General features: G+C 43.9%; 1 protein-coding gene across 8 annotated transcripts in view; it reads right to left on the minus strand.

Annotated features, from left to right (window-relative positions):
* Positions 1-354: 354 nt before the first annotated feature.
* Positions 355-25,431, minus strand: part of hectd1 (HECT domain containing 1) — a 124,584-nt gene continuing 99,507 nt past the window's right edge. For 6 of the 8 annotated variants that reach the window (XM_072488161.1, XM_072488179.1, XM_072488154.1 and 3 more), the window contains exons 26-42: positions 24,604-24,825; positions 23,767-23,900; positions 23,072-23,228; positions 22,532-22,754; positions 18,198-18,255; positions 17,790-17,972; positions 17,296-17,509; positions 17,105-17,190; positions 16,726-16,853; positions 16,231-16,432; positions 15,173-15,310; positions 14,401-15,014; positions 12,958-13,036; positions 12,551-12,644; positions 11,901-12,051; positions 1,533-1,677; positions 355-1,326 (exon numbers count right to left, since the gene is read on the minus strand). In XM_072488161.1, the coding sequence (XP_072344262.1) occupies positions 1,189-1,326; positions 1,533-1,677; positions 11,901-12,051; positions 12,551-12,644; positions 12,958-13,036; positions 14,401-15,014; positions 15,173-15,310; positions 16,231-16,432; positions 16,726-16,853; positions 17,105-17,190; positions 17,296-17,509; positions 17,790-17,972; positions 18,198-18,255; positions 22,532-22,754; positions 23,072-23,228; positions 23,767-23,900; positions 24,604-24,825 (2,966 nt within the window). In that variant the 3' untranslated portion in view covers positions 355-1,188. The remainder of the gene's footprint in view (positions 1,327-1,532; positions 1,678-11,900; positions 12,052-12,550; positions 12,645-12,957; positions 13,037-14,400; positions 15,015-15,172; positions 15,311-16,230; positions 16,433-16,725; positions 16,854-17,104; positions 17,191-17,295; positions 17,510-17,789; positions 17,973-18,197; positions 18,256-22,531; positions 22,755-23,071; positions 23,229-23,766; positions 23,901-24,603; positions 24,826-25,431) is intronic. The other 2 variants (XM_072488198.1, XM_072488188.1) reach the window with 1 other exon arrangement.

Below are 25,431 nucleotides of genomic sequence, written 5' to 3' on the forward strand. Positions count from 1 at the left end.
AATTCACCTATCCTGCGCATCTTTGGGTTGTGGGGGTGAGACCCAGGCAGTCATGAGGAGAATGTGCAAACTCCACACAGACAGTGACCCAGGGCCGGGATCTAACCCAGGTTCTCGGCGCCGTGAGGCAGCAGTGCTAACCACTGCGCCACCCACCATTAAGTGAATAATTTGCATTAGTAATTCTTGGGAGTGGCTTAGGGCATCAGAGATCGAGAAAGGAAATATATAAAGGCAATTTAATTTTCTTTTAGCTTTGTTTAGCTTATGGAAAAAGAGAAATATTCCCACCCAAAACAAATCACTAAATTACAAAAGCTTAACTAACTTTATAAAAAAGGCAATTCGCTCAAATACTTTGCAAATATTTTAATGATTATTTTAAGCATACACATTTGAAAATAGTTTGTGTGACTTGAAACTGCAACTCAGTTAAATAAATGTTTATAATATACAAAGAAATACAGGGAAAAGCTTAGCTTGCTTCAACGTGTGCCTTGCACCCAGAACCAGTGTTTCTAGCTTTACTGTAAAATTGCACAACTGCACTCAAAGGATTTGATCTTCAGAGCAGGACATTAAAGAATGAAAGCATATATGCACACCGAACAAACAAGGGGGGAAAAAAAGCTTATTCATGATTGTATACTAAAATGACAGCAAGTAAAATTTTAATACTCAAATAACCAGTGCAGGCACCAGTAAACAGGAAATGCTGTTGGAAGAAATGTCCATTCACTCTCTATACATATACAATTCTACACAAGCAGGTTCTCGGCCGGTAGCGTTAGGCCAGCAAAGGAGGTCAGAAAGTGGCATTCATAGTGAACCAAGGTACCAATTGCTGTGCATAATAAACTAAATAGAACATGACACCTTGTCAGAAATTAAACACTGAAAACATGACAAAAACTGCTCTTGGGAACATTTACAGGACTGTCCCAGCTTCCAATCTCATAAGCCCTTGAAGCAGCACTCAGTGCTCTGTGTTTGCTGGCCTTGTTATTAACAGGAGAAGTTTGTTCCTGCCGAAACATTAGCAGCTAACATTTATTAATTATGTTTTTTCTTTAAAGCCTCAAAAAAAGGCAAGCTGTATAAGAACACAGTCGGAGATCAACATTTTTCACACAAACACAAGAGGCTTTTCTAGTTTCAAATTCAGTGTCCCAGTCACGATCCATTAGCTCAGTTAAGATGAAAACCTTTCTCCATTGTAGCAGCTAGCAAACGTTCTCTCATAATTTCTTCAGAGGAATATTCAGGCAATTTTAGGTAGTGCACACACGTGTTTACTGATGGATAACTTGCGTCTGTTGCATCCACCTAACAAGAAGAAATATGTTAAAATGCATTCTGTGGGTAATTTCATGCATCATATTTAGTAAATAACAACCGTATAGAATTTATAATCTAGAACCACCTATTCCAGAAGAGATTTATGCAATTATCATTTATCCAAGAGGAGATATTTTACTATTTGGCAGTTTTTCCCAACATGAAGAGTTTTGAATATAGTTTAGGTCACATACCTTGCGTACAATAGTGAGCCGCGGATGCAGATTGGCTAAACCACCTGGTGGGAGAGTGGAACATCCTGTGGTGAATTGCAGAAATGCCTTCCTTTCATCTGATGACATCCCACAAAGAACCTTTATAAATCGAATGAATCCCGGACTAAGCAAAAAGAGTGACCAAAATAGGATTTAATAAGAGATATTGATCATGATTCATTTTCTTACATTAAGAAGTCAACATGAAAAAGGAGGAAGCTGCAACCTAAAGAAAAGGTTGCATGTTCAATTAAACAATTCTATAAAGCTGGCTCGCATTTATGTACCTTAGAAACACAAACAATCACCCGAGTCAGTGATGAAATACTGCTGAGATTGGGAATTAAGGGTGCCAATTAATACTCTAATGTCATCTATGGCTTTGTGAAAATGTTTGGAGGAATCCTTTAAGGATTATTACCTAGAATAGTGTCAAACCTCGTACAGGGCCCATGTCAACAACTACGTATCTTTAAATAAAGTACTTTCTCTCCATTTTAGCTGTGTATGTTGTATGACAGAAATCTGATTGGGAGGAAAAACATGAATCGCATAAGTTTGCATTTTGGACTACATGTTTAACTTGCAAGAAAACAAGTACTCATTTTGCAGGTACTAATTTCTCGTCATAACTTTGCAGGGCTTCAGAGTAGAGGAGGAAACGTAACTGACTGGGTGGCTAGTCTTCATAGCTGGAACAGACTCAATGGGCCGAATGGCCTCCCTTATGTGCCACAATGACTAATTGTTGGATTCCCTGCAACTGTACAATACAGAGCATTGCACAAGAATATTTCCAAATACATTGAAAGTGGTATTAAGAAAATATGGTTCATTTGATCCAATCATTGAATATGGTAATCCAACAAATACATATTTATCCTTTATTCAAAACTGTATCATAAACAACCCTGTTCTGAGCTGAGAAAATGGTAACTTAGTATTTATTTTTATAATTTAAATTGCCCAATTCTTCCCCCCCCCCCTCAAATTAAATGGCAATTTAGCGTGGCCAATCCACCTACTCTGCATATCTTTGGGTTGTGGGGGTGAGACCACGCAGACACTGGGAGAATGTGCAAACTCCACATGGAAAGTGACCCGGGGCCGGCATCGAACCGAGATCCTCGACGCCATGAGGCAGCAGTGTGAAGCCATGTAAAATGGCCACCTGCAAAGGACCATGGGAATTGTGGTCAATTTGGGACACAAACAGCTACACAGCCTCTGTGTAATGTGCAAAGAAACCAGGCTTTGCTGAAACTTGTATCCATTAAGAGTCGATCAACATTTCCCCCAGGACAATAGAGTTTGAATCAAGGAGTTACAACAGTAGCAGACTAACCTGCGTCACCCCTCCTTAATTGGACAGGCCTACGTGCCTGAGACAACGATAGAACATAAGAACTAGGAACAGGAGTAGGCCATCTGGCCCCTCGAGCCTGCTCCGCCATTTAATGAGATCATGGCTGATCTTTGTGGACTCAGCTCCACTGTCCGCGTACACCACATCCCCAAATCCCTTTATTCTTTAGAAAGGCATCTATCTTTTTCTTAAAAACATTTAAAGAAGGAGCCTCAACTGCTTCACTGGGCAAGGAATTCCAGAGATTCACAACCCTTTGGGTGAAGAAGTTCCTCCTAAACTCGGTCCTAAATCTACTTCCCCTTATTTTGAGGCTATGCCCCCTAAGTTCTGCTTTCCCCGACCAGTGGAAACAACCTGCCCGCATCTATCCTATCTATTCTCTTCATAATTTTATATGTCTCAATAAGATCCCCCCACATCCTTCTAAACTCCAATGAGTACAGTCCCAGTCTACTCAACCTCTCGTCATAATCTAATCCCCTCAACTCTGGGATCAACCTAGTGAATCTCCTCTGCACTCCCTCCAGTGCCAATATGTCCTTTCTCAGGTAAGGAGACCAAAACTGAACACAATACTCCAGGTGTGGCCTCACTAACACCTTATACAATTGCAGCAGAACCTCCCTAGTCTTAAACTCCATCCCTCTAGCAATGAAAGACAAAACTCGATTAGCCTTCTTAATCACCTGTTGCACCTGCACACCAACTTTTTGTGACTCGTGCACCAGCACACCCAGGTCCCTCTGCACAGCAGCATGTTTTAACATCTTACCGTTTAAATAATAATCCATTCTGCTGTTATTCCTCCCAAAATGGATCGCCTCACACTTGGCAACATTGATTCCATCTGCCAGACCCTAGCCCATTCACCTAACCTATCCAAATCCTTCTGCAGACATCCGGTATCCTCTGCCCTTTTTGCTTTACCACTCATCTTAGTGTCGTCTGCAAACTTTGACACATTGCACTTGGTCCCCAACTCCAAATCGTCTATGTAAATTGTGAACAACTGCGGGCCCAACACTGATCCCAACATTAACCCCACTAGTTACAGGTTGCCAACCAGAGAAACACCCATTTATCCCCACTCTCTGCTTTCTGTTAGTTAACCAATCCTCTACCCATGCTACCACTTTACCCTCAATGCCATGCATCTTTAGTTTATGCAGCAACCTTGTGTGTGGCACCTTGTCAAAACCTTTCTGGAAATCCAGATATACCACATCCATTGGCTCCCCGTTATCTACTGCACTGGTAACAGCCTCAAAAAATTCTCCCAAATTAGTCAGACACGACCTACCCTTTGTGAACCCATGCTGCGTCTGCCCAATGGGACAATTTCCCTCCAGGTGCCCCGCTATTTCCTCCTTAATGATAGATTCCAGCATTTTCCCTACAACCAAATTTAAGCTTACCCGCCTATAGTTACCCGCTTTCTGCCGACCTCCTTTTTTAAACAGTGTCACGTTTGCTACTTTCCAATCCTCTGGGACCACCCCAGAGTCTAGTGAATTTTGATAAATTATCACTAGTGCGTTTACAATTTCCCTAGCCATCTCTTTTAACACTCTGGGATGCATCCCATCAGGGCCAGGAGACTTGTCTACCTTTCGCCCCATTAGCTTGCTCAATACTGCCTCCTTAGTGATTACAATCATCTCAAGGTCCTCACCTATCATATCCTTATTTCCATCAGTCACTGGCATGTTATTTGTGTCCTCCACTGTGAAGACTGACCCAAAAAACCTGTTCAGCTCCTCAGCCATTTCCCCGTCTCCTATTATTAAATCTCCCTTCTCATCTTCCAAAGGACCAATATTTACCGTAGCCACTCTTTTTTGTCTTATATATTTGTAGAAGCTTTTACTATCTGCTGTTCTGAGCCAGTTTACTTTCATAGTCTACCTTACTCTTCTTTATGGCTTTTTAGTAGCTTTCTGTTGTCCCCTAAAGACTTCCCAGTCCCCTAGTCTCCCACTAATTTTTGCCACTATGTATGTTTTTTCCCTCAATCTGATACTCTCCCTCACCTCCTTCGATATCCACGGTTGACTTTTCCCCTTTCTACCGTCTTTCTTTTTTGTCGGTATGAACCTTTTCTGAACACTGTGAAAGATCGCTCGGAAGGTTCTCCACTGTTCCTCAACTGCTTCATCATGAAGTCTTTGCTCCCAGTCTACCTTAGCTAGTTCTTCTCATCCCATTTAATCGCCTTTGTTTAAGCACAAAACACTAGTGTTTGATTTTACCTTGTCATCCTCCAACTGTATTTTAAATTCCACCATATTGTGGTCGCTCCTTCCAAGAGGATCCCGAACTATGAGATCATTAATCAATCCTGCCTCATTACACTCCAGATCTAGGACCACTTGTTCCCTTGTAGGTTCCATTACGTACTGTTCCAGGAAATTATCCCGGGCACATTTTATAAACTCCTCCTCAAGGCTGCCTTTACCAACCTGGTTAAACCAATCGAGATGCAGATTAAAATCTCCCATGATAACCGCTGTACCATTTCTACATGCATCCGTTATTTCTTTGCTTATTGCCTGCCCTACCATCCTGTTACTATTTGGTGGCCTATAGGCTAATCCTATCAGTGACCTTTTCGCCTTACTATTCCTGATTTCCACCCAAATTGATTCAACCATGTCCTCCATAGCACCAATATCATCCCTTACTATTGCCCGGATGCCATCCTTAAACAACAAAGCTACACCACCGCCCTTACCGTCCATTCTATCCTTTGGTATAGTCTGATACCCTTGGATATTTAACTCCCAGTCGTGACCATCTTTTAACCATGTTTCAGTAATGGCCACTAAATCATAGTCATATGGACATATAGTCATATGGATAGCTAGGACCCGCCCAGCTAGAGAGGTATCCGCCCCCTAATTGGCTGAGATCGATGAGGGTTATTGAAAACCCTATCGATCCATTGGACCTGGAGTAAGGACCGCCCAAAAGGGCGGGAAAGAGAAGAAGGATAAAAAGCCCTGCGCACTAGAGATCGATCTCTTTTTTTTTTAATGTATTTTATTAAAGTTTTTCGATCAAATAGAATTTTCCATTTTTGCAACTTTGTAACAAAATGTACATTGACCGTTATTTAAACAATATATTAAACTAACAACAAGTGCAGAAAAAGAACAAGAAAAGAGAAATAATACTGAAAAAATAAATATAAACAACTAGCATGGAAAGAAAGAAAAGAACAAAAAACCCAAACACCGAATACCCCCACCCCCCCGGGTTGCTGCTGCTGTCTTTCCAGTTTTCCCTTATCACTCTGCGAGATAGTCAAGGAACGGTTGCCACCGCCTGGTGAACCCTTGAGCCGAACCTCTTAGTGCGTATTTTATTCGCTCCAATTTTATGAACCCTGCCATGGCGTTTATCCAGGCCTCCACGCCCAGGGGTTTGGCTTCTTTCCACATAAGTAGAATCCTTCGCCGGGCTACTAGGGACGCAAAGGCCAAAACATCGGCCTCTCTCGCCTCCTGCACTCTCGGCTCTTCTGCAACCCCAAATATAGCTAACCCCCAGCTCGGTTCGACCCGGACCCCCACCACCTTTGAGATCACTCTTGCCACACCCACCCAGAACCCATGCAATACCGGACATGACCAAAACATGTGGGTGTGGTTCGCCGGGCTCACCGCGCACCTATCCTCCACTCCAAAAAATCTACTCAGCCTTGCTTCCGTCATATGCGCCCTGTGTAGAACCTTGAATTGGATCAGGCTAAGCCTGGCACACGAGGACGAGGAATTTACCCTACTTAGGGCATCTGCCCACAGCCCCTCCTCCCATTTACCCTTCAGCTCCTCTACCATCGTCTGCCCCTCGTCTCTCATTTCCCTATATATATCGGACACTTTACCTTCACCGACCCATGCCCCCGAAATCACTCTGTCCTGGATCCCTTGCATCGGGAGCTGCGGAAATTCCCTCACCTGTTGCCGCGCAAATGCCCTCACTTGCATATATCGGAAGGCATTCCCAGGTGGCAACTCTTATTTTTCTACCAATGCTCCCAAACTCGCGAACGTCCCGTCCAAGAACAAGTCCTTCAACTTCCCAATTCCTGCTCGCTGCCAAGATTGGAATTCCCCATCTATCCTCCCCAGGACGAACCTGTGATTGTTCCTTATCGGGGACCACACCGAGGCACCCGTCACTCCCCTCTGTCGTCTCCACTGCCCCCAAATCTTCAAAGTCGCCACCACCACTGGGTTTGTGGTGTATTTTTTCGGGGGGGGAACGGTAACGGTGCCGTCGCCAGTGCTTTTAAACTTGTTCCCTTACAGGACGCCATCTTCAGCCTTTTCCACGCCGCCCCTTCTTCTTCCCTCATCCACTTACATATCATAGACACGTTGGCGGCCCAATAATAGTCACTCAGACTCGGCAGTGCCAGTCCCCCTCTGTCCCTGCTGCGCTGCAGGAACCCCCTCTTTACCCTCGGGGTCTTTCCAGCCCACACAAAGCTCATAATACTCCTGTCCACTTTCTTGAAAAAGGCCTTTGTAATCGGTATGGGGAGGCACTGAAACACGAAAAGAAACCTCGGGAGGACCACCATTTTAACCGCCTGTACTCTACCCGCCGATGACAGGGGCACCATGTCCCACCTCTTAAAGTCCTTCTCCATCTGCTCTACCAGTCGCGTCAAGTTAAGTTTATGCAAGGTTCCCCAGTTCCTGGCCACCTGGATCCCTAGATATCGAAAATCCCTTGCTACTCTCCTCAGCGGCAGATCGTCTATTCCCCTGCCCTGTTCCCCGGGGTGCATCACAAAAAGTTCACTCTTTCCCATATTCAATTTATATCCCGAGAACTCTCCAAACTCCCTGAGTGTCTGCATTATCTCTGGCATCCCCTCCACTGGGTCCGCCACATATAGCAGCAAATCATCCGCATATAATGACACCCGATGTTCCTCTCCTCCTCCGAGCACCCCCCTCCACTTCTTAGAGCCCCTCAGCGCTATGGCCAATGGCTCGATTGCCAACGCGAACAGTAACGGGGACAGGGGGCACCCCTGTCTTGTGCCCCTATGTAATCGGAAATAGTCGGATCGTTGCCCGTTTGTAATCATGCTTGCCACCGGGGCCCCGTACAGGAGCTGAACCCATCTGATGAACCCCTCTCCAAATCCAAATCTCTTCAGTACCTCCCACAGGTAGTCCCACTCCACTCTATCAAATGCCTTCTCTGCATCCATCGCCACCACCATCTCCGCCTCCCCCTCCGGTGGGAGCATCAACATCACCCCCAGCAACCTTCGTACATTGGCATTCAATTGCCTCCCTTTAACAAACCCTGTCTGGTCGTCATGTACCACCCCTTGGACACAGTCCTCTATCCTTGTCACCATCACTTTGGCCAGTAACTTGGCATCTACATTTAGGAAGGAGATGGGCCTGTATGGCCCGCATTGCAGCGGGTCTTTGTCTCGTTTCAGGATCAACGATATCGTCGCCTCCGACATTGTCGGGGGTAGTGTCCCCTTTTCCTTAGCCTCATTGAAGGTTCTCGTCAGGAGTGGGGCCAGTAGGTCCACATGTTTCCTGTAAAATTCCACCGGGAACCCATCTGGTCCCGGGGCCTTTCCTGCCTGCATGTTCCCAATTCCTTTAATCACCTCCTCCACCTCAATCTGCGCTCCCAAACCTGCCACCTCCTGCTCCTCAACCCTCGGGAACTCCAGCTGGTCCAGGAAGTGTATCATTCCCTCTTTCCCCTCCGGGGGTTGGGACTTATACAGCCTCTCATAAAATGACTTAAACACCCCGTTCACCCTCCCCGCCCCGAACTCCTCCGATCTCTCTTGCCGCCCCCCTCTTCCTAAGTTGTTGGGCCAGCAATCGGCTCGCCTTTTTCCCATATTCGTATTGTATTCCCTGTGCCTTCCTCCACTGCGTCTCCGCCTTACCAGTGGTCAGCAAGTCAAACTCTGTCTGTAGTCTCCGTCTTGCCCTGTATAACCCTTCATCCGGGGCCTCCGCATATTGCCTATCCACCCTCAGAATCTCCCCAATCAGTCTCTCCCTTTCTTTACCCTCTTGTTTCCCCCTGTGGGCTCTTATGGAAATCAGCTCCCCCCTAACCACCGCCTTCAGCGCCTCCCATACTACTCCCACCTGGACTGCTCCATCATCATTGACCTCTAGATATCTTTCAATACATCCCCTCACCCTTCCACATACGTCCTTGTCCGCCAACAGTCCCATGTCTAATCTCCAAAGTGGGCGCTGCTCCTTCTCCTCTCCTAGATCCAGATCCTCCCAATGTGGGGCGTGATCTGAAACGGCTATAGCCGAATATTCCGTTCCTGCCACTTTCGGGATCAGCGCCCTTCCTACGACAAAAAAGTCCATCCGGGAGTATACTTTATGGACGTGGGAGAAGAAGGAAAACTCTTTACTCCTCGGTCTAGCAAATCTCCAGGGATCTACTCCTCCCATCTGCTCCATAAACCCCTTAAGCACCTTGGCCGCTGCCGGCCTCCTCCCGGTCCTAGATCTGGACCGGTCCAGCCCTGGGTCCAGCATCGTGTTGAAGTCCCTCCCCCATTACCAAATTTCCCATCTCTAGGTCCAGGATGCGCCCCAACATGCGCTTCATAAAACCCGTGTCATCCCAGTTCGGGGCATATACGTTCACCAGCACCACCGCCTCACCTTGCAATCTGCCACTCACCATCACGTGCCTGCCCCCACTGTCCACCACTATGGTCTTAGCCTCAAACGATACCAGTTTCCCCACCAGTATTGCCACCCCTCTATTTTTTGTACCTAAGCCTGAGTGGAATACCTGTCCCACCCATCCTTTCCTTAATCTGACCTGATCCGCCAATTTCAGGTGCGTCTCCTGAAGTATAACCACATCCGCCTTCAGTCTCTTTAGGTGCGCAAATACCCTTGCCCTCTTAATCGGCCCATTCAGCCCTCTCACGTTCCACGTGATCAACCGGGTTGGGGGGCCCTTTACCCCCCGCCCCATCGTCGACTAGCCATCCCCCTTTTTAAACCAGCTCCTCAACCGGGTCCCACGCACCCGTTTGTCCCCCAGACGGCGCCCTCCCGTCCCGACCATCCCATCCCGTATCAGCTCCCCCTTACCCTCAGCAGCAGCAACCCAGTTAACCCCCCCCCCGCTAGATTCCCTTCTAGCTTGATTGCTCCCCCCATATTGCTTCCGGGAGTCAGCAAACTCTTGCTGACCTTGGCTTCCCCAGTTTACCCTTGCTTGTGAGGCCCCCTTCCTTCCTGCGCCCACTTTTCCCGCCGCAATTTCCATAGCGCGGGGAAAAAACCCGCGCTTCCCTCTCGGCCCCGCCCCTAGTGGCGCAGCTCCCTCTCCCCTTCCCCACCAGCGCCCACATTTCTTAGTGCCCCCCCCCCCCCCCTCGGGGGGGGGGTTCTCCCGTCTAACATTTTTACAGATAAGCCCTCCCCCCCCCTTTGCATTTCTTTGACACCACCTCGCTACTTCTTTCCAAGCATCAATTCCTCAAATCTAGTCCAACTTCTCTTCTTGAATAAATGTCCACGCCTCCTCTGCCGTCTCGAAGTAGTGGTGTTTGCCCTGGTGTGTAACCCACAGTCTCGCCGGCTGCAACATTCCAAATTTTACTTTCTTCCTGTGGAGCACCGCCTTGGCCCGATTGAAACTCGTCCTCATTCTCGCTACCTCCACACTCCAATCTTGATACACGCGGATCACCGCGTTCTCCCACCTGCTACTCCGTGTCTTCTTAGCCCATCTCAGGACTATCTCCCTGTCCTTGTAGCGGTGGAATCTCACCACTATTGCTCGCGGTATTTCCCCTGCCTTTGGTCTTCTCACGAGGACCCGGTATGCTCCCTCCACTTCCAGGGGGCCCGTTGGGACCTCAGCTCCCATTAAAGTATGGAGAATGGTACTCACATACGCCCCAACATCAGCTCTCTCTGTCCCTTCGGGAAGACCCAAAATCCTTAGATTCTTCCTCCTCGAGCTATTTTCCAGGGCTTCCAGCCTTTCTATGCACCTCTTATGTAGTGCCTCGTGCGTCTCCGTCTTCACCACAAAGCCCTGTATCTCGTCTTCATTCTCGGCTGCCTTTGCCTTCACTCCACGGAGCTCCATCGCCTGGGTCTTTTGCGTCTCCTTCAATCCCTCAATCGCCAGCAACATCGGTGCCAGCACCTCTTTCTTGAGCTCCTCCACACATCGTCGGAGGAACTCCTGCTGTTCCGGGCCCCATACCATCCGGGCTCCCTTAGCCGCCATCTTGCTTCTCCCTTCTCTTCTCTGCCGCTGCTCCAGAGGATCCTCCGCAATCTGGCCACTACTATCGCTTCTTTCCATCCACACCCGGGGGGACTCCTTCCTTTGTTGCCTCACACTGGGTATGGCCGTAAAAAATTTCCGTTGGGGCTCCCGATAAGAACCCAAAAGTCCGTTGAAACGGGAGGTGCCGAAACGTGCGACTTAGCTGGTCATCGCCACAACCGGAACTCCAGAGGTCGATCTCTTTTGGGACTGGCCTGTGCGCGACCAACTGTAGCAGAACAACCAAGTTCAAGAACCCGCGACCATTCCTGAAGGACGAGCCCAGCTGAGATGAACCCAACAACTTCCAACCGACCACGTGGACCCGGATAAAGGCCTTATCTCGCACAGTGCCGGTCACTCGAAGTTAAGTGACGGTCATCTTAGTCGTTAGGTGTAGTTTAGTACGGAGCCGCGTGTATTATTGCATAGAGATACAAGTCTTGTGTTATTAATAAACTATGTTTTTAGCTAACATACCGGTTGTGTGGTCATTTGGTCAATAAAAGAAACAGCTTGTGGTTCACATAAAGGGTAAGAAAAGGCAACAAGTGCGAACCACTGCGCCACCATGCCACCCAGTACCTTAGTATTTTTAATAACACATGAATCCATATGCAGAATTGTAATTTGATAATACAGAGCTTCAATACCTATCACGGGTATATCCCAATTTGGGTTCCGTATAGTTAATGATATCCTCTGCAGTCCAAGATGGTGACTGGTTTCCACAAAGGATCATTTGAACTTCTTCATGGCTGAAAGAGCTCAGCTTTTCCATAGGAAAGACACGATTGAATCCATCTGGAAATGTTGGGGGGAGAGGAGGTGTTGGTGGAAAGAGAGGAAATTATAAATAACTCAAAATTCCTACATTTTCTAATCGAGTCTTTCAATTCATACCTTCCCTTACTACACCTGTTACAATTATTGTTAACTTTGCAAAGAGCATTCTGATACAATTTCACTTGTTCAATACAATTTAACTTTCCCAATAATGACAGGATTGGATACGGACCAGATATTAATATACTGACACGTGACCATTCTTTTGTTTAAATCCTCAACTTTCTATTCCTTCTCAAAAGTTCTGTCATTAACAGTTACATAAAACATTATTCCTCATGTAATGTCCAAGCACTTCTTCCCAAATTAAACTGCTCCATCATTTATTTTGTACAAATGCCACCTTGCCCTGAGCTTCTGTATTATTCTTAAAAGCTTCCTCAATTTGCGCATTAATTGCCCATTGAATTTGCCACAGAAAAACGTGTCAGGTAATGAAGAGCTTAAGCAGATTTACCTCTGAAAGCGTCCATCTGTTTTTGTATTCCAGTGTGCATACAGAAGTCAAACATCAATTCCACGTATTCTTCTGCATTGTCTATCGTTACCATCTAGAACAACAGCGTAGTAGGTGAATCAAAAACAAACCAATACTAAAGCCAAACAATGTTTCATTCCAACTGCTTTGTCAACATTCCTCTCTTACCAAGGAATCAAAGACAAGCTGATACAAAGAAATACACAAGGCTGAGCAAAGAGAAACCCAAGCCTGTCATGTTACCCAACCCAAATGCTAATATCAGAAGCAGTTCAGATGAAGGGGCGGAGAAAGAGCAGAGACTATAGGAAGAGCAGAGACTATGTTCTATGTTAAAAATAAAATAAAACACGTCTCCAATTATTTCTTAACATTTTATCACTGACCTCATCATCACCATTTGGCTTCAAATCAACAGCTGTAAATCCATGTACTTTGGACGAAGGACAAAATTGGAAATTCAGCCTGCAAAATGTAGACAAACAGTCAAAAATACCCAATGTTTAACAGTCGGTTTCAAATGACTCAGTGGAAGCATTTAGTTTTTTTGCAAAAAATAACTCACTTTTGTCATCTGAATTTTGCTCATTATTCCCCCTCCCTCAAACCTTTTGCCTTGTGCGCGCCTTGTGGTTCAGCCAGACAAGTGACCTGGCGCATCTGCAAATATCCATCATTCCTGTATGACTGAACCATCACCCAATGTGCCAACCAAAAAAATACTTCCCCGAGAACTGACTTTTTACAAAAATGAAAATAGTATTAAAAAGAACTGGACTACCACGGACCATAAAGGACAATGACCCCAACAGACATAACCGCAAGTTCCCACAAGCATTGTCCACCTACCCCCAACAACACCCCAAAACCAAATAAAGAACAAAGAAAAGTACTGCAAGCTCCTTCGGCTCTCCAAGCCTGAATGAACTAGTTCTTGCCCCCATTGCAAGCAGCTGTGCAAAGAAACCTATCAATGAACACTACAGCACTCCAAGGACTCGATAGACTCTGGAACAGTTCCTGCAGATTGGAGGGTAGCTAATGTATCTCCACTATTTAAAAAGGGAGGTAGAGAAAATAGTGAATTATAGACCAGTAAGCCAGGTACCTGAGAAAATTCTAGAATTTAGCAAAGATTTTATTGCAGAGCACTTCAAAAGCAGTGGCAGGATCAAACAGAGTCAGCATGGATTTATGAAGGAGAAATTATGCTTGACAAATCTACTGGAATTCTTTGAGGATGTAACTAGTAGAATTGACGAAGGGGAGCCAGTGGATGTGGTTTATTTGGACTTTCCCAAGAGCCAGTGCTAAAAAAAAAAAATTAGTATTTCTTTGGTAACACCATTAGTCAACTGTCCCAATAAACATACTTTTCTGAATAATTACATTATTCTTTTAATTTGACAGGCCAAACCCTCACTTGGTGGTCTCTAGTCCTATCCTAGTCAATGTTAATGAAAAACACTAGGCACTATTCACACTTCACAAGCTCGTATTGACAGTGTAACTGTGGTGAAATGTGGACTGTTCTTCGCTTGGTCTTCAATCGTGCACAAAATCTGTTCAATCCAGAAATGAACGCATTGCTTTACCCTGCATTCATTTGGGCTGGCTTTTTGGAGCCACAACAGGAATTACTTTCAGACCTCGGGTTATTTGAAACTTTCCAACATAGGACTCAATCTTTAATTGTAGATACAGTCTATGAAGCCCAATATGTGACCAATATATCTTTTGGCTCATGCCAAAAACTGTTAAATTGGAGAAATCATGTACACAGACATAACGGAATCACTGCAACACAAGTAGAAAAAGAAAATTCATACCCTAAATCCTCTATGCCAAGTGGTGGCCCTGACCCTGATCGATTCTTTAAAGTTAGCTCCTGGAGTTGTGTGTTTTTCTCATCTTCTGAAAGAGCTCGGTTACTTAATATTTGCCGTCTCTTCACTGCCAGTTCCTTGATTTCCTTCAAGAACCTAGCTCTGTGTGGATTCACCAACTCAAAATCCTCCCAAGTCAAAATCCCGTGGAACCAACCAGGGGGTTTGGGTTTAGGGGGATCAAGGATAAACTCGGATTTTGAGTCTTCATCAAAGCTTCCAACGGATATTGAATCATGACCGTCTTCTGTTGAAGCCTCGGACTGGCTTTCGGTATAATGCAAGTTACCATCTACCTGAGTCCCATATTCATGTAATAGTTTACTCATATTGCTTTTGATGTCTCCCATACACATGAGTTTAAAGAAAGGTTTAGAAATTGGAATATCCACCAGTCTGTTGTCCTGAACACACTTGGCTAAGAATATTCCCAGGAAATGGAAAAGTTTGGTTATTCTGTCCATTTCTTCACTATCCGGAGGGAAAGCAGCTGAAAAAAGTCCACACGATCGTTGTACATAATATCCTGGCGGCTTAAGTCCACCTCCCAAGTCAACCTGTTTAAAATCAGAAAAATAACACGTGCACGATAAATCTTTATCACATTGCTCTTCATATTATGAATAAAATCCTGTTGCAACTTGCTAAATTCAGAGTCTTAATCAGTAAATAACAATTGTAATTTCTGTATATCAAAGCATTTCAAATTACATACCTGGCGGGATTCATCATCGGGAAAATCATCATCACACAGCCAAATCCCAAGTTCTTTCTTTTGAAATTCTGCTGCTACGAGTGCATAGAACTCTAAAGTTGGGCCAAGACCAGTTCCTTCTTCACCTAAAAATTCAACCTGCAAACATACGGCAGTCACAGATTGATGCCAAAATACTTGAAGAAAAATTATATATCATCTCTGCAAATAACAAAGAGCAGTGAAGCTCTCTTTTAGCCAATGCTCAAGATAATTAATAATCGCTTATTGTAAAGATGTATGAAGTCAACCCATGCATTCTGTTGGCCTCCTTAAAGCAGTGGTTAGAAACATAGTTAAGGCTAATTAGGATAATGAAAATTTTTAATTAGGCTACAAGTAGAATTTAAAGAATAGATTTACTGGGATTTATTTCTTCAAGAGTTTTATTGGTACAGAAAGCCCAAAAAGATGATGAAATACAAATGCATTAGTAATCGTACATGGTGCAAATGTACAATTACTGTGTTTAATAACTTACCAACTCAATCACTTACCTCCTGCTTGCCGGTTTCCTCTCGGGAACCCTTGCTGTGAGCGACGGCTCAGAGGGAGGTGGCGAGCGGGTGTAAGCAAGTGAGGGAGTGGCAGGGTCAGTGAGCGGGACGGAGAAGCAAGGGACGAGCGAGTTGGTGAACGATCTCAGGACAAGAATCCCATGTAGTGAATGCCATTACCAACAAATTATATAATACTCTCCTTCATAGATAATATTGGGAAAATAGACAATTAACAGTGCAGGACCTTGATATCTTAACCCCCTCAAAAGGTGATTGTCAATTACACGAACTCTGGTTGAAACCAGCAAATTCAGGAAAATATCATTAATTATCCCTGGCAATCGCATAGCCTTTATGGTTTGGCTACTCACTGCTGTAAGCAGTTTGTAACGAAATGGAGTGATTCAATTTCCTCTCCTTTGAGAATTCCAAGAGGAATACAAAACAGTCCCTTTTAATTCTCTTGTCCAAACACACAATCATGGTCCAGAAGTTTAGAAGTTTTTTGTTACTATTTACCTCCAGAACAGATTTCCTATCAGCATGAATTTGCATGACATTCTCTGCCCACTCCATTAATGTATCACCACGAGGAACCTTGACCCGTTCATGTTTTAATCTTCCAACTCTAAATTCTCCTGGGTCGTCGCGTCTCACCGCTGTGGTTGTTCGGGTACGTTCCATGGTGGCCTCGCGTCTATTCTGTAGCCAAACTATTGCTCTAAAATGTAGTAGTGAACAGTGATGTGAAGAACACGTTAATTTTAAACACACAGCCAGAAAGTATGGACTGAAGTTATACATGCTCATCCTCAGCAAAAATAAAAAACAATGAGTTCAGTTATAAGCTAACGTTTGTTTTGCTGTGCCAAGTTTTCGGCTGAACATTTCTAAACTTTAGGTGAACGATAAAGCAAAAGCAAGGCCATAGTCACATATTGTGCCAGTACGGAGATGCTTTATAATGGAAAGAAATAGGAATGCTAAGAAATAACACTTTAGTCCATCTTTTACCTTGATGCTCCAAATGCCGTACAGGTGAAGTACAATTGTCTAGTTTCAAAAGGGATCAAGAATGGACATTTGCTGGTCAGCTGCTCACACCAGTCTGGTAGCGCACTACTAGCCAAAGCCAAAGGTTCCTGTGATAAACACCATTAAAGAAAATATAAAAATATATAGCACATCAAAAAGTGAGTCAAAATCCAAAAATTCAAAACATAGAATTGCATTACAATTAACTGATACAACAATCAAATATCTTCATCGAGATTGCAGAGCTATTAATAATTGCATTATTCACTCCTCCACATTTAGCAATACAATACATCGTGAATCGAACTGCAAGAAAATGTATGCAGAATTTGTTCTTCGATTAAATTTAAGCAATTACCTCAATTTGCTGCAAGATTTTTGTGGTGACTTTTTTGCTCGTGAACTCTTCAGGTGAAACGTTGAACTCAAGCTGACCATCACTTTCTATCAAAAAAAACACACCAGAGAACTCAAAGAACAATTATTATATAGAATACCTCAATTCATATACTCTATGCATCTTTTTCCATGAGAAAGATTCAGCCTAACCTTCGTGGCCTTTCCACGTGGAGTATGGATCACTAGCAATAATATAAAGAATACGAAGTAATTGCAAGACATCTTCCACACCACAGGCATTCTGTCCACTCCCAGCCTTCGCTTGTGGCTGCTCTCGTGTTCCACTAAGAATTTCACAACTGTGCAAAGATGAAATGGATCCATGGCTTAGTCCAGATGATTTTGATCCATGCTCACAAAATTCCTGCAGAAAATTTTGTTTAAAAAAAAAACACTCAATAACTCATTTAAGATCCTTGTAAAAATATTCAACGACATGCACTTCTAGTCAAAGCCACTTGCAAATCATAATTAGCATAAATTTGAACTTGTATAGGAGCATAAATATTTTTATAGAACATAAATGCATTAAAGCTACAACCTTAAATTAAGCTCATTTCAAAACACTACAACATAAGCATTGTTTTTGCTTTTATGGGTGCAGATGTATATTATCCAGAAAAAATATTTGCACGGTAATATACCTTGTATGCAGCTATGAGCTGAGAACAATTTCTGTTTTTCCTAATACTTTTATTAGTGCCGGTTAATTTCCAGTGCCGCAGGAAAGCTGAATCTGCATTCTTCTGCAGGTAGGTTATCAAGTCATTCTTTGGTAATTCATCAGTGCCAAGGTATTGTTCCACATGCTCTACAGACCAGCAGCCCTACAACAGGAAGAACCAAAGGTTGGTCTTTCCTGATTGTAAAGTCTTACGGGTTGTACATGCATTAAAACATTTAAACTTTTATATTACTCATGCTTTAGATTTAAAAAGTCTATTTGTCAGAAGTATATTAGTACTTCAATTTTATCACAGTAATAGTTTAGTCTGTTATTCTTAGTAGCAAAAAACTGATAACAGTGCAGCAGGAAGAGAAACATTATTTACCATCTTTTCATTTTCCCCCTTTTCTTTATCAGAATCTTTCATCTCTCTGTACATAATCCTGGAAGAAATCATAAGCACTCATCAGTTATTCAGTTTACAGTTATTAACTTTTGGTCTGCATCGTTTTGTGCGTATAGCAGAGAAATCCAGCACTGATGAGGAGAAAACATCTCCATTCTGGCACCCCATCAGCTTCAAAGGCTCCAAGGATAAGTGAGCAAATAACCAGAAGCAGATTATAGTTCACCCAACACTTTAAGCTTAGATCATTTAAAAAACAATGAAAGTGATCCTTTTGGCTATCATAGGAATTTACATCCTGCAGAGGAACATGAGATTTGGAGTAGGCCATTTGGCCCTTCAAGCCTGCATTCAATAAGACCATGGCTGATGTGGTCTCAACTCCACCTTCCTATCTGCACCTCTTAACCTTTGACTCACTTGTCAATCAAAAATCTATGTAACTTAGCTTTAAATAAATGCAATGATCCAGCGTCCACTGCTCTCCTTGGAATAGATTTCCACAGATTAACAATCCTCAGAGAAACTTTCTCCTCATTTCCATTTTAAAAAGGAAACCTCTTGTTCTTAAACTGTGTCCCCCAGTTCTAGTCTCCCCCACGATGGAAACATCCTCTCCTCAGGATCTTTTATGTTTCAATAACATCTCTAAGTCTTCTAAACTCCAAAGAGCCTGTCCAATCTTTCTTAATAAGATAAGCCTTTATCCCTGGAATGAGTGAAGTGAACCGTCTCTGAACTGCTTCCAACACAATTATATCCTTTTTCAAATAACGAAATCAAAACTTCACAGTACTCTAGGTCTCACCAAGGCCCTGTTTAACTGCAATAAAACATCTCTACTTTTATATTCAATTCCTCTTGCAATACACACCAATATTCCATTTGCCTTCCTAATTACTTGCTGTACCTCCACACCAACCTTCTGTGATTCATGTACTAAGACAGTCAGATTTCTCTGTACTACCAAGTTTTGTTTTCTCTCTCCATTTAAATAGTACACCGATTTTCTATTCTTCCTGCCAAAATGGACATACTGCAGCTGCCAGGCATCACAGCGTTCTGGACTCTCACTCTCGGCTGCAGAGAATGGAGTATATATATCCCTTGATTGTACGGTTTCCTACCACCACAACATTCCAATTTACTCCCCCCACTTGATTGGCTTCCTGTATTACAATGCCACAGGCAGTTTGCTCATCCACCCTGCAGCCTCCGTTCTCATCAGTACAAGCCACAAGGACCACAAACCAGTTGGACAATTCTAAGGATTGAGGCTCCTCCACTTCTACCCCTTATATAAAAGCAAATTACTGCGGATGCTGGAATCTGAACCAAAACAGAAAATACTGGACAATCGCAGCAGGTCTGACAGCATCCGTGGGGAGAGAAGGGAGGTAACATTGAGAGTCTGGAGGACTTTTTGTCAAAGCTGTCAGACCTGCTGTGATTGTCCAGCATTTTCTGTTCTTGTTCTCGGTTCCCTTACCTGCCTCACTTGCGTCGACAGGCTCCTGTCCCTGATCAAATTAGATGACCCTATCCGAAGGGATGTGACTGCCTTCTGGAACGAAGTATCCAGGTAACACTGCCCGTTGATGCATCACAGTGCCTGGAGCTTGGCCTCCAGCTCAATTAATCTGAGCTGAAGCTCCTCGAGCACAAGGCATTTGCAACACTTAAAATAGATTCCAGTTAAATACAACATAGAATTTACAGTGCAGAAGGAGGCCATTCGGCCTATCGAGTCTGCACCGGCTCTTGGAAAGAGCACCCTACCCAAGGTCAACACCTCCACCCTATCCCCATAACCCAGTAACCTCACCCAACATTAAGGGCAATTTTGGACACTAAGGGCAATTTATCATGGCCAATCCACCTAACCTGCACATCTTTGGACTGTGGGAGGAAACCGGAGCACCCGGAGGAAACCCACGCACACACGGGGAGGATGTGCAGACTCCGCACAGACAGTGACCCAAGCCGGAATCGAACCTGGGACCCTGGAGCTGTGAAGCAATTGTGCTATCCACAATGCTACCGTGCTGCATTGAACATATGTCTCTAATTGAGAAAGTAAAGAAATCTAATTAAGTGCATTTCAGGCTCAAGCTATTTGTGGAAACCATATTAATCCATTTCACTGACACAAAAAGTACAAGAAGTGAAATGTTGTATTATTTAAATATTCATTGTGCGACAGCGATTTAACTTGTTCATTTTCAAGATTGCCGTACAATTATTGAAATCCTGTTTACATGAAATTTGCACACGTGAAGGTTACCAAATACCTTTTAAAATAGTTATGGCCTACAACATTAGTCAATAATAAACCACTTGGTTTGAGTGAGTTTTGGGTACATTATTAAATTAAATTGTAGACTATAATGTGCCTAATTCAGTGTGAAAACTCCCTTGCTCCATATATTCACTGCAAATGTAGCACGAACAGTAGCCCTTGCCTGAAATCAGAGTATCGGACCCGCCGAGTTCAATTCTAGCATATTAACTTTTCTAGTATTATAAATGGCAAAGATGACTACCGGTAGTGGCCATGGAGGAGTAGGTTGCACATTTGATAGCTCCCGCCTGTGACGGACTTTTGGACATTTCCCCCCCGGATTTTATGGGATAAATCGGTGAAGAGTGAGACAGTAAGGAGAAATCCCCCTCCAGTGTATGGAGAATTGGATCAGAAGTAGCCGTGTGAGAAGGCAAAGTCCTATAAGAAAGACGCTAGCAGAGCTGGTAATGCGGGAAAGCATGGCGGGGAAGCAGGGCCAGCACAGTGGTCGACGGAGCAGCTGGTGGGGTTTTTCAAAGATTGCTTTGCCAAGCTGAAGGACACGCTGGACCCGATTAAGGCTTCGATTGATCAAGTTGTGCAGAATCAAGAGACCCATGGAAGAGCGATCCAGGAGGTGGAGAAAAAGGTCCGAGCACGAGGAATACATAACCGGGCTGGAGACCATGATTAGGAAGTGGGTAGTAGGGGAGGGGTCAGTATGGGAGCGGATGGAGGTGGCATCATGTAAAGACTCAAGTTTGGGAGCACTGATAATGGCACCTCTTCCGTTCTCGCCGGCTCGAAACTCCACAAGTCCGGTGGTGGTGGCGGCTTTGAGAATCTGGGGGCAATGGAGGATATATAAGAGAGTGGAGGGAGCATCGGTTTGGACCCCAATTTATAATAATCATCGGTTTGTACCGGGTAGGGTAGATGGTGGGTTCAGGAGTTGGCAAAGGGCAGGAATTAGAAGGATGGGCAGGAATTAGAAGGTTAGGCCAGCATTTATTGCCCATCCCTAGTTGCCCTTCAGAAGATGATGGTGAGTTGCCTTCTTGAACTGCTGCAGACATTGAGGTGTAGGTACACCCACTGTTCTGTTAGGGAGGGAGCGCCAGTATGTTTCCCCAGCGATAGTGAAGGAAAGGAGATATATTTGAAATGAAGTGAAGTGAAATGAAAATTGCTTATTGTCACAAGTAGGGTTCAATGAAGTTACTGTGAAAAGCCCCTAGTCACCACATTCCGGTGCCTGTTCGGGGAGGCTGATACAGGAATTGAACCCGCGCTGCTGGCCTTGTTCTGCTTTACAAGCCAGCTGTTTAGCCCACTGTGTCAGGGTGGTGAGTCAGTTGGAGGGGAACCTCCAGGTGGTGTGGTTCCTAGGTACCTGCTGCTCTTGTTCTTCTAGATGGTACTGGTTGTGGGTTTGGAAGGTGCTGTCTAAGGAACATTGGTGAGTTATTGCACTGCATCCTGTGCACAGGATGGTACACAGGGCTGCCACTGTTCGGTGGTGGAGGGTTTGAATGTTTGTGGAAGGGGGGGCAATCAAGTGGGCTGCTTTGTCCTGGATGGTGTCAAGCTTATTGAGTGTTGTTGGAGCTGCACTCATCCAGGCAAGTGGAGAGTATTCCATTACACTCCTTACTTGTGCCTTGTAGATGATGGACAGGTTTTGGGTGGGGGTTCAGGTGGTGAGTTACTCGCCGTAGGATTCCTAGCCTTGCCCTGGTAGCCACAGTATTAATATGGCTAGTCCAGTTCAGTTTCTGATCAATCAACAGGATGTTAATTGTGGGGATTCAGTGATGATAATGCCATTGAATGTCATGGGGCGGTGGTTCACATGTCAAAGTTAAACAATAAGGCATTCAGGAAAGATTCATTACTTGACCTAATCAAATGGCAGCCAAGGACTTCAGAATGTAAATTGAGAATTTTAGATAAATAAGTAATGCACTCTAGACATATTTTTAATCAAAAAAATCCAAAACACACACAAATTCCTGCTATGTTCACTTACGTGTATGTTGGTTCCCATATGCGCCTAAACTTATCAGATTTTATATTTCCATTACAAGAAAGCTGCAACAGTTTCTGCACATAACAGAAAATGGTAGCCCTGTAGTTTGAGAGGGGCAACTCCACTTCACGAGATGTTCCCAAACCTGCTACCTTAAGAGTCAGTGCCAATCGTGGTGAAGGGGCACACTCTACTTCCTCCAGCAGTTCTGATAGAGGTGTTCCTACAAAAAACATATTTCAAAGATTAAAACCCATACCATTTTAAAATATAACTATTACAAAAATGAGAGAGCCAAACCAATGCAAAGACTGCTTTGAGATATTACTATACAGCCAAAATTAGGTCAATTGCTATTACAGCAAGACTTCAGTTAATGTAACTATGAAAGCAAATGGAATGGCATAACACAAGCGATAAAAGAGAGGAAATAGAGACAAGTCAACCAGTGTGCTTAATTTAGTGGTGAGAGGATGCATATTTTCACAAAAAATAAAAAGGAACTTTAAAATTCACCATTTTGTTCAATAAACAAAGTACCTGGGGGAGGGATTTCTAAATCAGTTGTCTGCTGCACATTTGTACGACCAGGTCGTGGATCAAAAGCAGGTACTAAAGCAGAGAACTGCCGCTTTAGAACAAAATCGTCATCCCATGTTCTACGACGCCCTCCTTTTGTTTCATATTCCTCTTCTTCCTGTGTTCCAAGGTTCAATCAAGACAATTTTATCTATTTACAAGTTTTAGAGAACGATAAACTTAACAGAATATCAGACACAGTAATGTCTGCATTGTGACTTCTGCAACAACAGCATACTGCTGCTGTTTAGAAGATGAATATCATCTCAATAGTATTTTTTAAAGGGGCGGCACAGTGGCTAGCACTCCTGCCTCACAGCTCCAGGCACCCCGGTTCAATTCCGGCCTCGGGTGCCTGTCTGTGTGGAGTTTGCACTTTCTCCCAGTGTCTGCGTGGGTTTCCTCCGGGTACTCCAGTTTCCTCGCACAGTCCAAAGATGTGCAGGTTAGGTGGACTGGCCATGTTAAAATGCCCCTTAGTATCCAAAAGGTTAGGTGGGGTTACTGGGCTAGGGTGGAGGCCTGGGAGGCCTTAAGTAAGGTGCTCTTTCCAAGGACAGGTGCAGACTCGATGGGCCAAATGGCCTTCTTCTGCACTGTTATTCTATGACTTTTCTATAAAAAAGCTCATTTGAAACTGCAGGAAAATAGCATACCATAACTTCTTCATACTCCTGATCTTCTTGATTGTCATCCTCATTTTCATCATCTTCCTCATCTGGTTCAGGCAAATCTTCATCATCTTCAAGTTCTGCCAGTAAAGTACTAGCACGACAGCTGTCTAGAAAATCTTCAAAATATAAAATAAGGATAATCAGTTGGAATAAAAGATTCAATTCAGAGCCAATTCAAAATTAATCTTATGTTAAATAGAAAAAATAAATTAAGTTAATCTGCAACATAATTCTATGCAAAACATTTTCAAAACTTGCTACTGAATAATTTAACAACTTTTACCAACCGTAAATATTTATAACACGTCTCGTCAATCTTTTGAAAATAAATTGAGAGTATCCAATTCATTTTTTCCAGTTAAGGGGCAATTTAGTGTGGCCAATCCACCTATCCTGCACATCTTTGGATTGTGGGGACGAAACCCACGCAAGCACGGGAAGAATGTGCAAGCTCCACACGGACAGTGACCCAGAGCCGGGATCAAACCTGGAACGTCGGCGCAATGAGGCAACAGCGCTAACCACTGCGCCACTGTGCTGCCCCAAGTCTCGTCAATCTTGGTTGATCTACTTAGTAAGGTAAAGTGGTCATATTACCAGGTAACCATTGGCTGCTTTCCTCTTTGTGGGGAGAGCTGACTAGTGGTGATTTAACCTGAGGATCACCACACCTCAGGTGAGGGGCAAGATTGAGACGGCAGGCCTTCATGAATAACCTCAGCTGATATGGGAATTGAACCCACACTTCTAGCCTTGCTCTGCATCACGAACCAGCTGTCTCGCTAAGTGAGCTGAACCGCACATTCCTTGATAACCTACCATACAAAGAAAATTCTGCTTCTTGACCGGTGTCACTCTCACTGGAAGTGGATGTCAGGCTGGTTGTTAGAGTGTTACTGAGTGACTGACCAACTGACAAACCAGTGGTTGCTGTGGCTACATTGTTGCTACTCGTGACGCTGGAAGTTGACATGGTGACAGTTGATGTGGTACCGGTCGTTGTGAGGTTTGGGAAACTCTGGGCACCCATGAGAGGAGAGGCTACAAGTTTCAGGAAACAAAATGTTAAATTATTCCCATGTTCTTCAAAAAAAGGCATAAATTCTTACTGTGATATTTTGGTTTATTTTTCACCAACAATTGTTAAAAACGGATAAATAGTTTTTTGTGCTTGAAGCCTTGATTTTCAAACAAGAGGATCAAAGTCAAGAGATTAAATTCTCTGCCTTATAACAATTCAAGCTTGTGCCAATATAGATAAAGAACAAGGAAAACATACCGAACAAAAACAAATGCTTTGATCCAGAATTTAATGTTTGTTCTACTTAATATTATTTTAATTGGTCAAACAAATCAAGTACCCTTTATATTGTTGCTAAACATTTTGATGAACTCAAAGGAAATGCTAGTATTAGAACTGCATGATGGTGCCGGATGGCAAAATGTGCTTTAATTTTTCAGCATCATACATCTTGCCATAATTGTCCAAACAAAATAGTCACCGTAGAAATATTTTATCAACAGTAGACCAGAGGAAGGGACGGCACGATTGCACAGTGGTTAGTACCGCTGCTTCACGCCGCCCAGGCCCCAGCCAGGTCTGACCCCGGATCATTGCCCATGTGGAGTTTGCACACTCTCCCAGTG

This window comes from Scyliorhinus torazame, chromosome 2 (genome assembly GCF_047496885.1).
Source record: "Scyliorhinus torazame isolate Kashiwa2021f chromosome 2, sScyTor2.1, whole genome shotgun sequence".
Classification (NCBI taxonomy): Eukaryota; Metazoa; Chordata; class Chondrichthyes; order Carcharhiniformes; family Scyliorhinidae; genus Scyliorhinus; species Scyliorhinus torazame.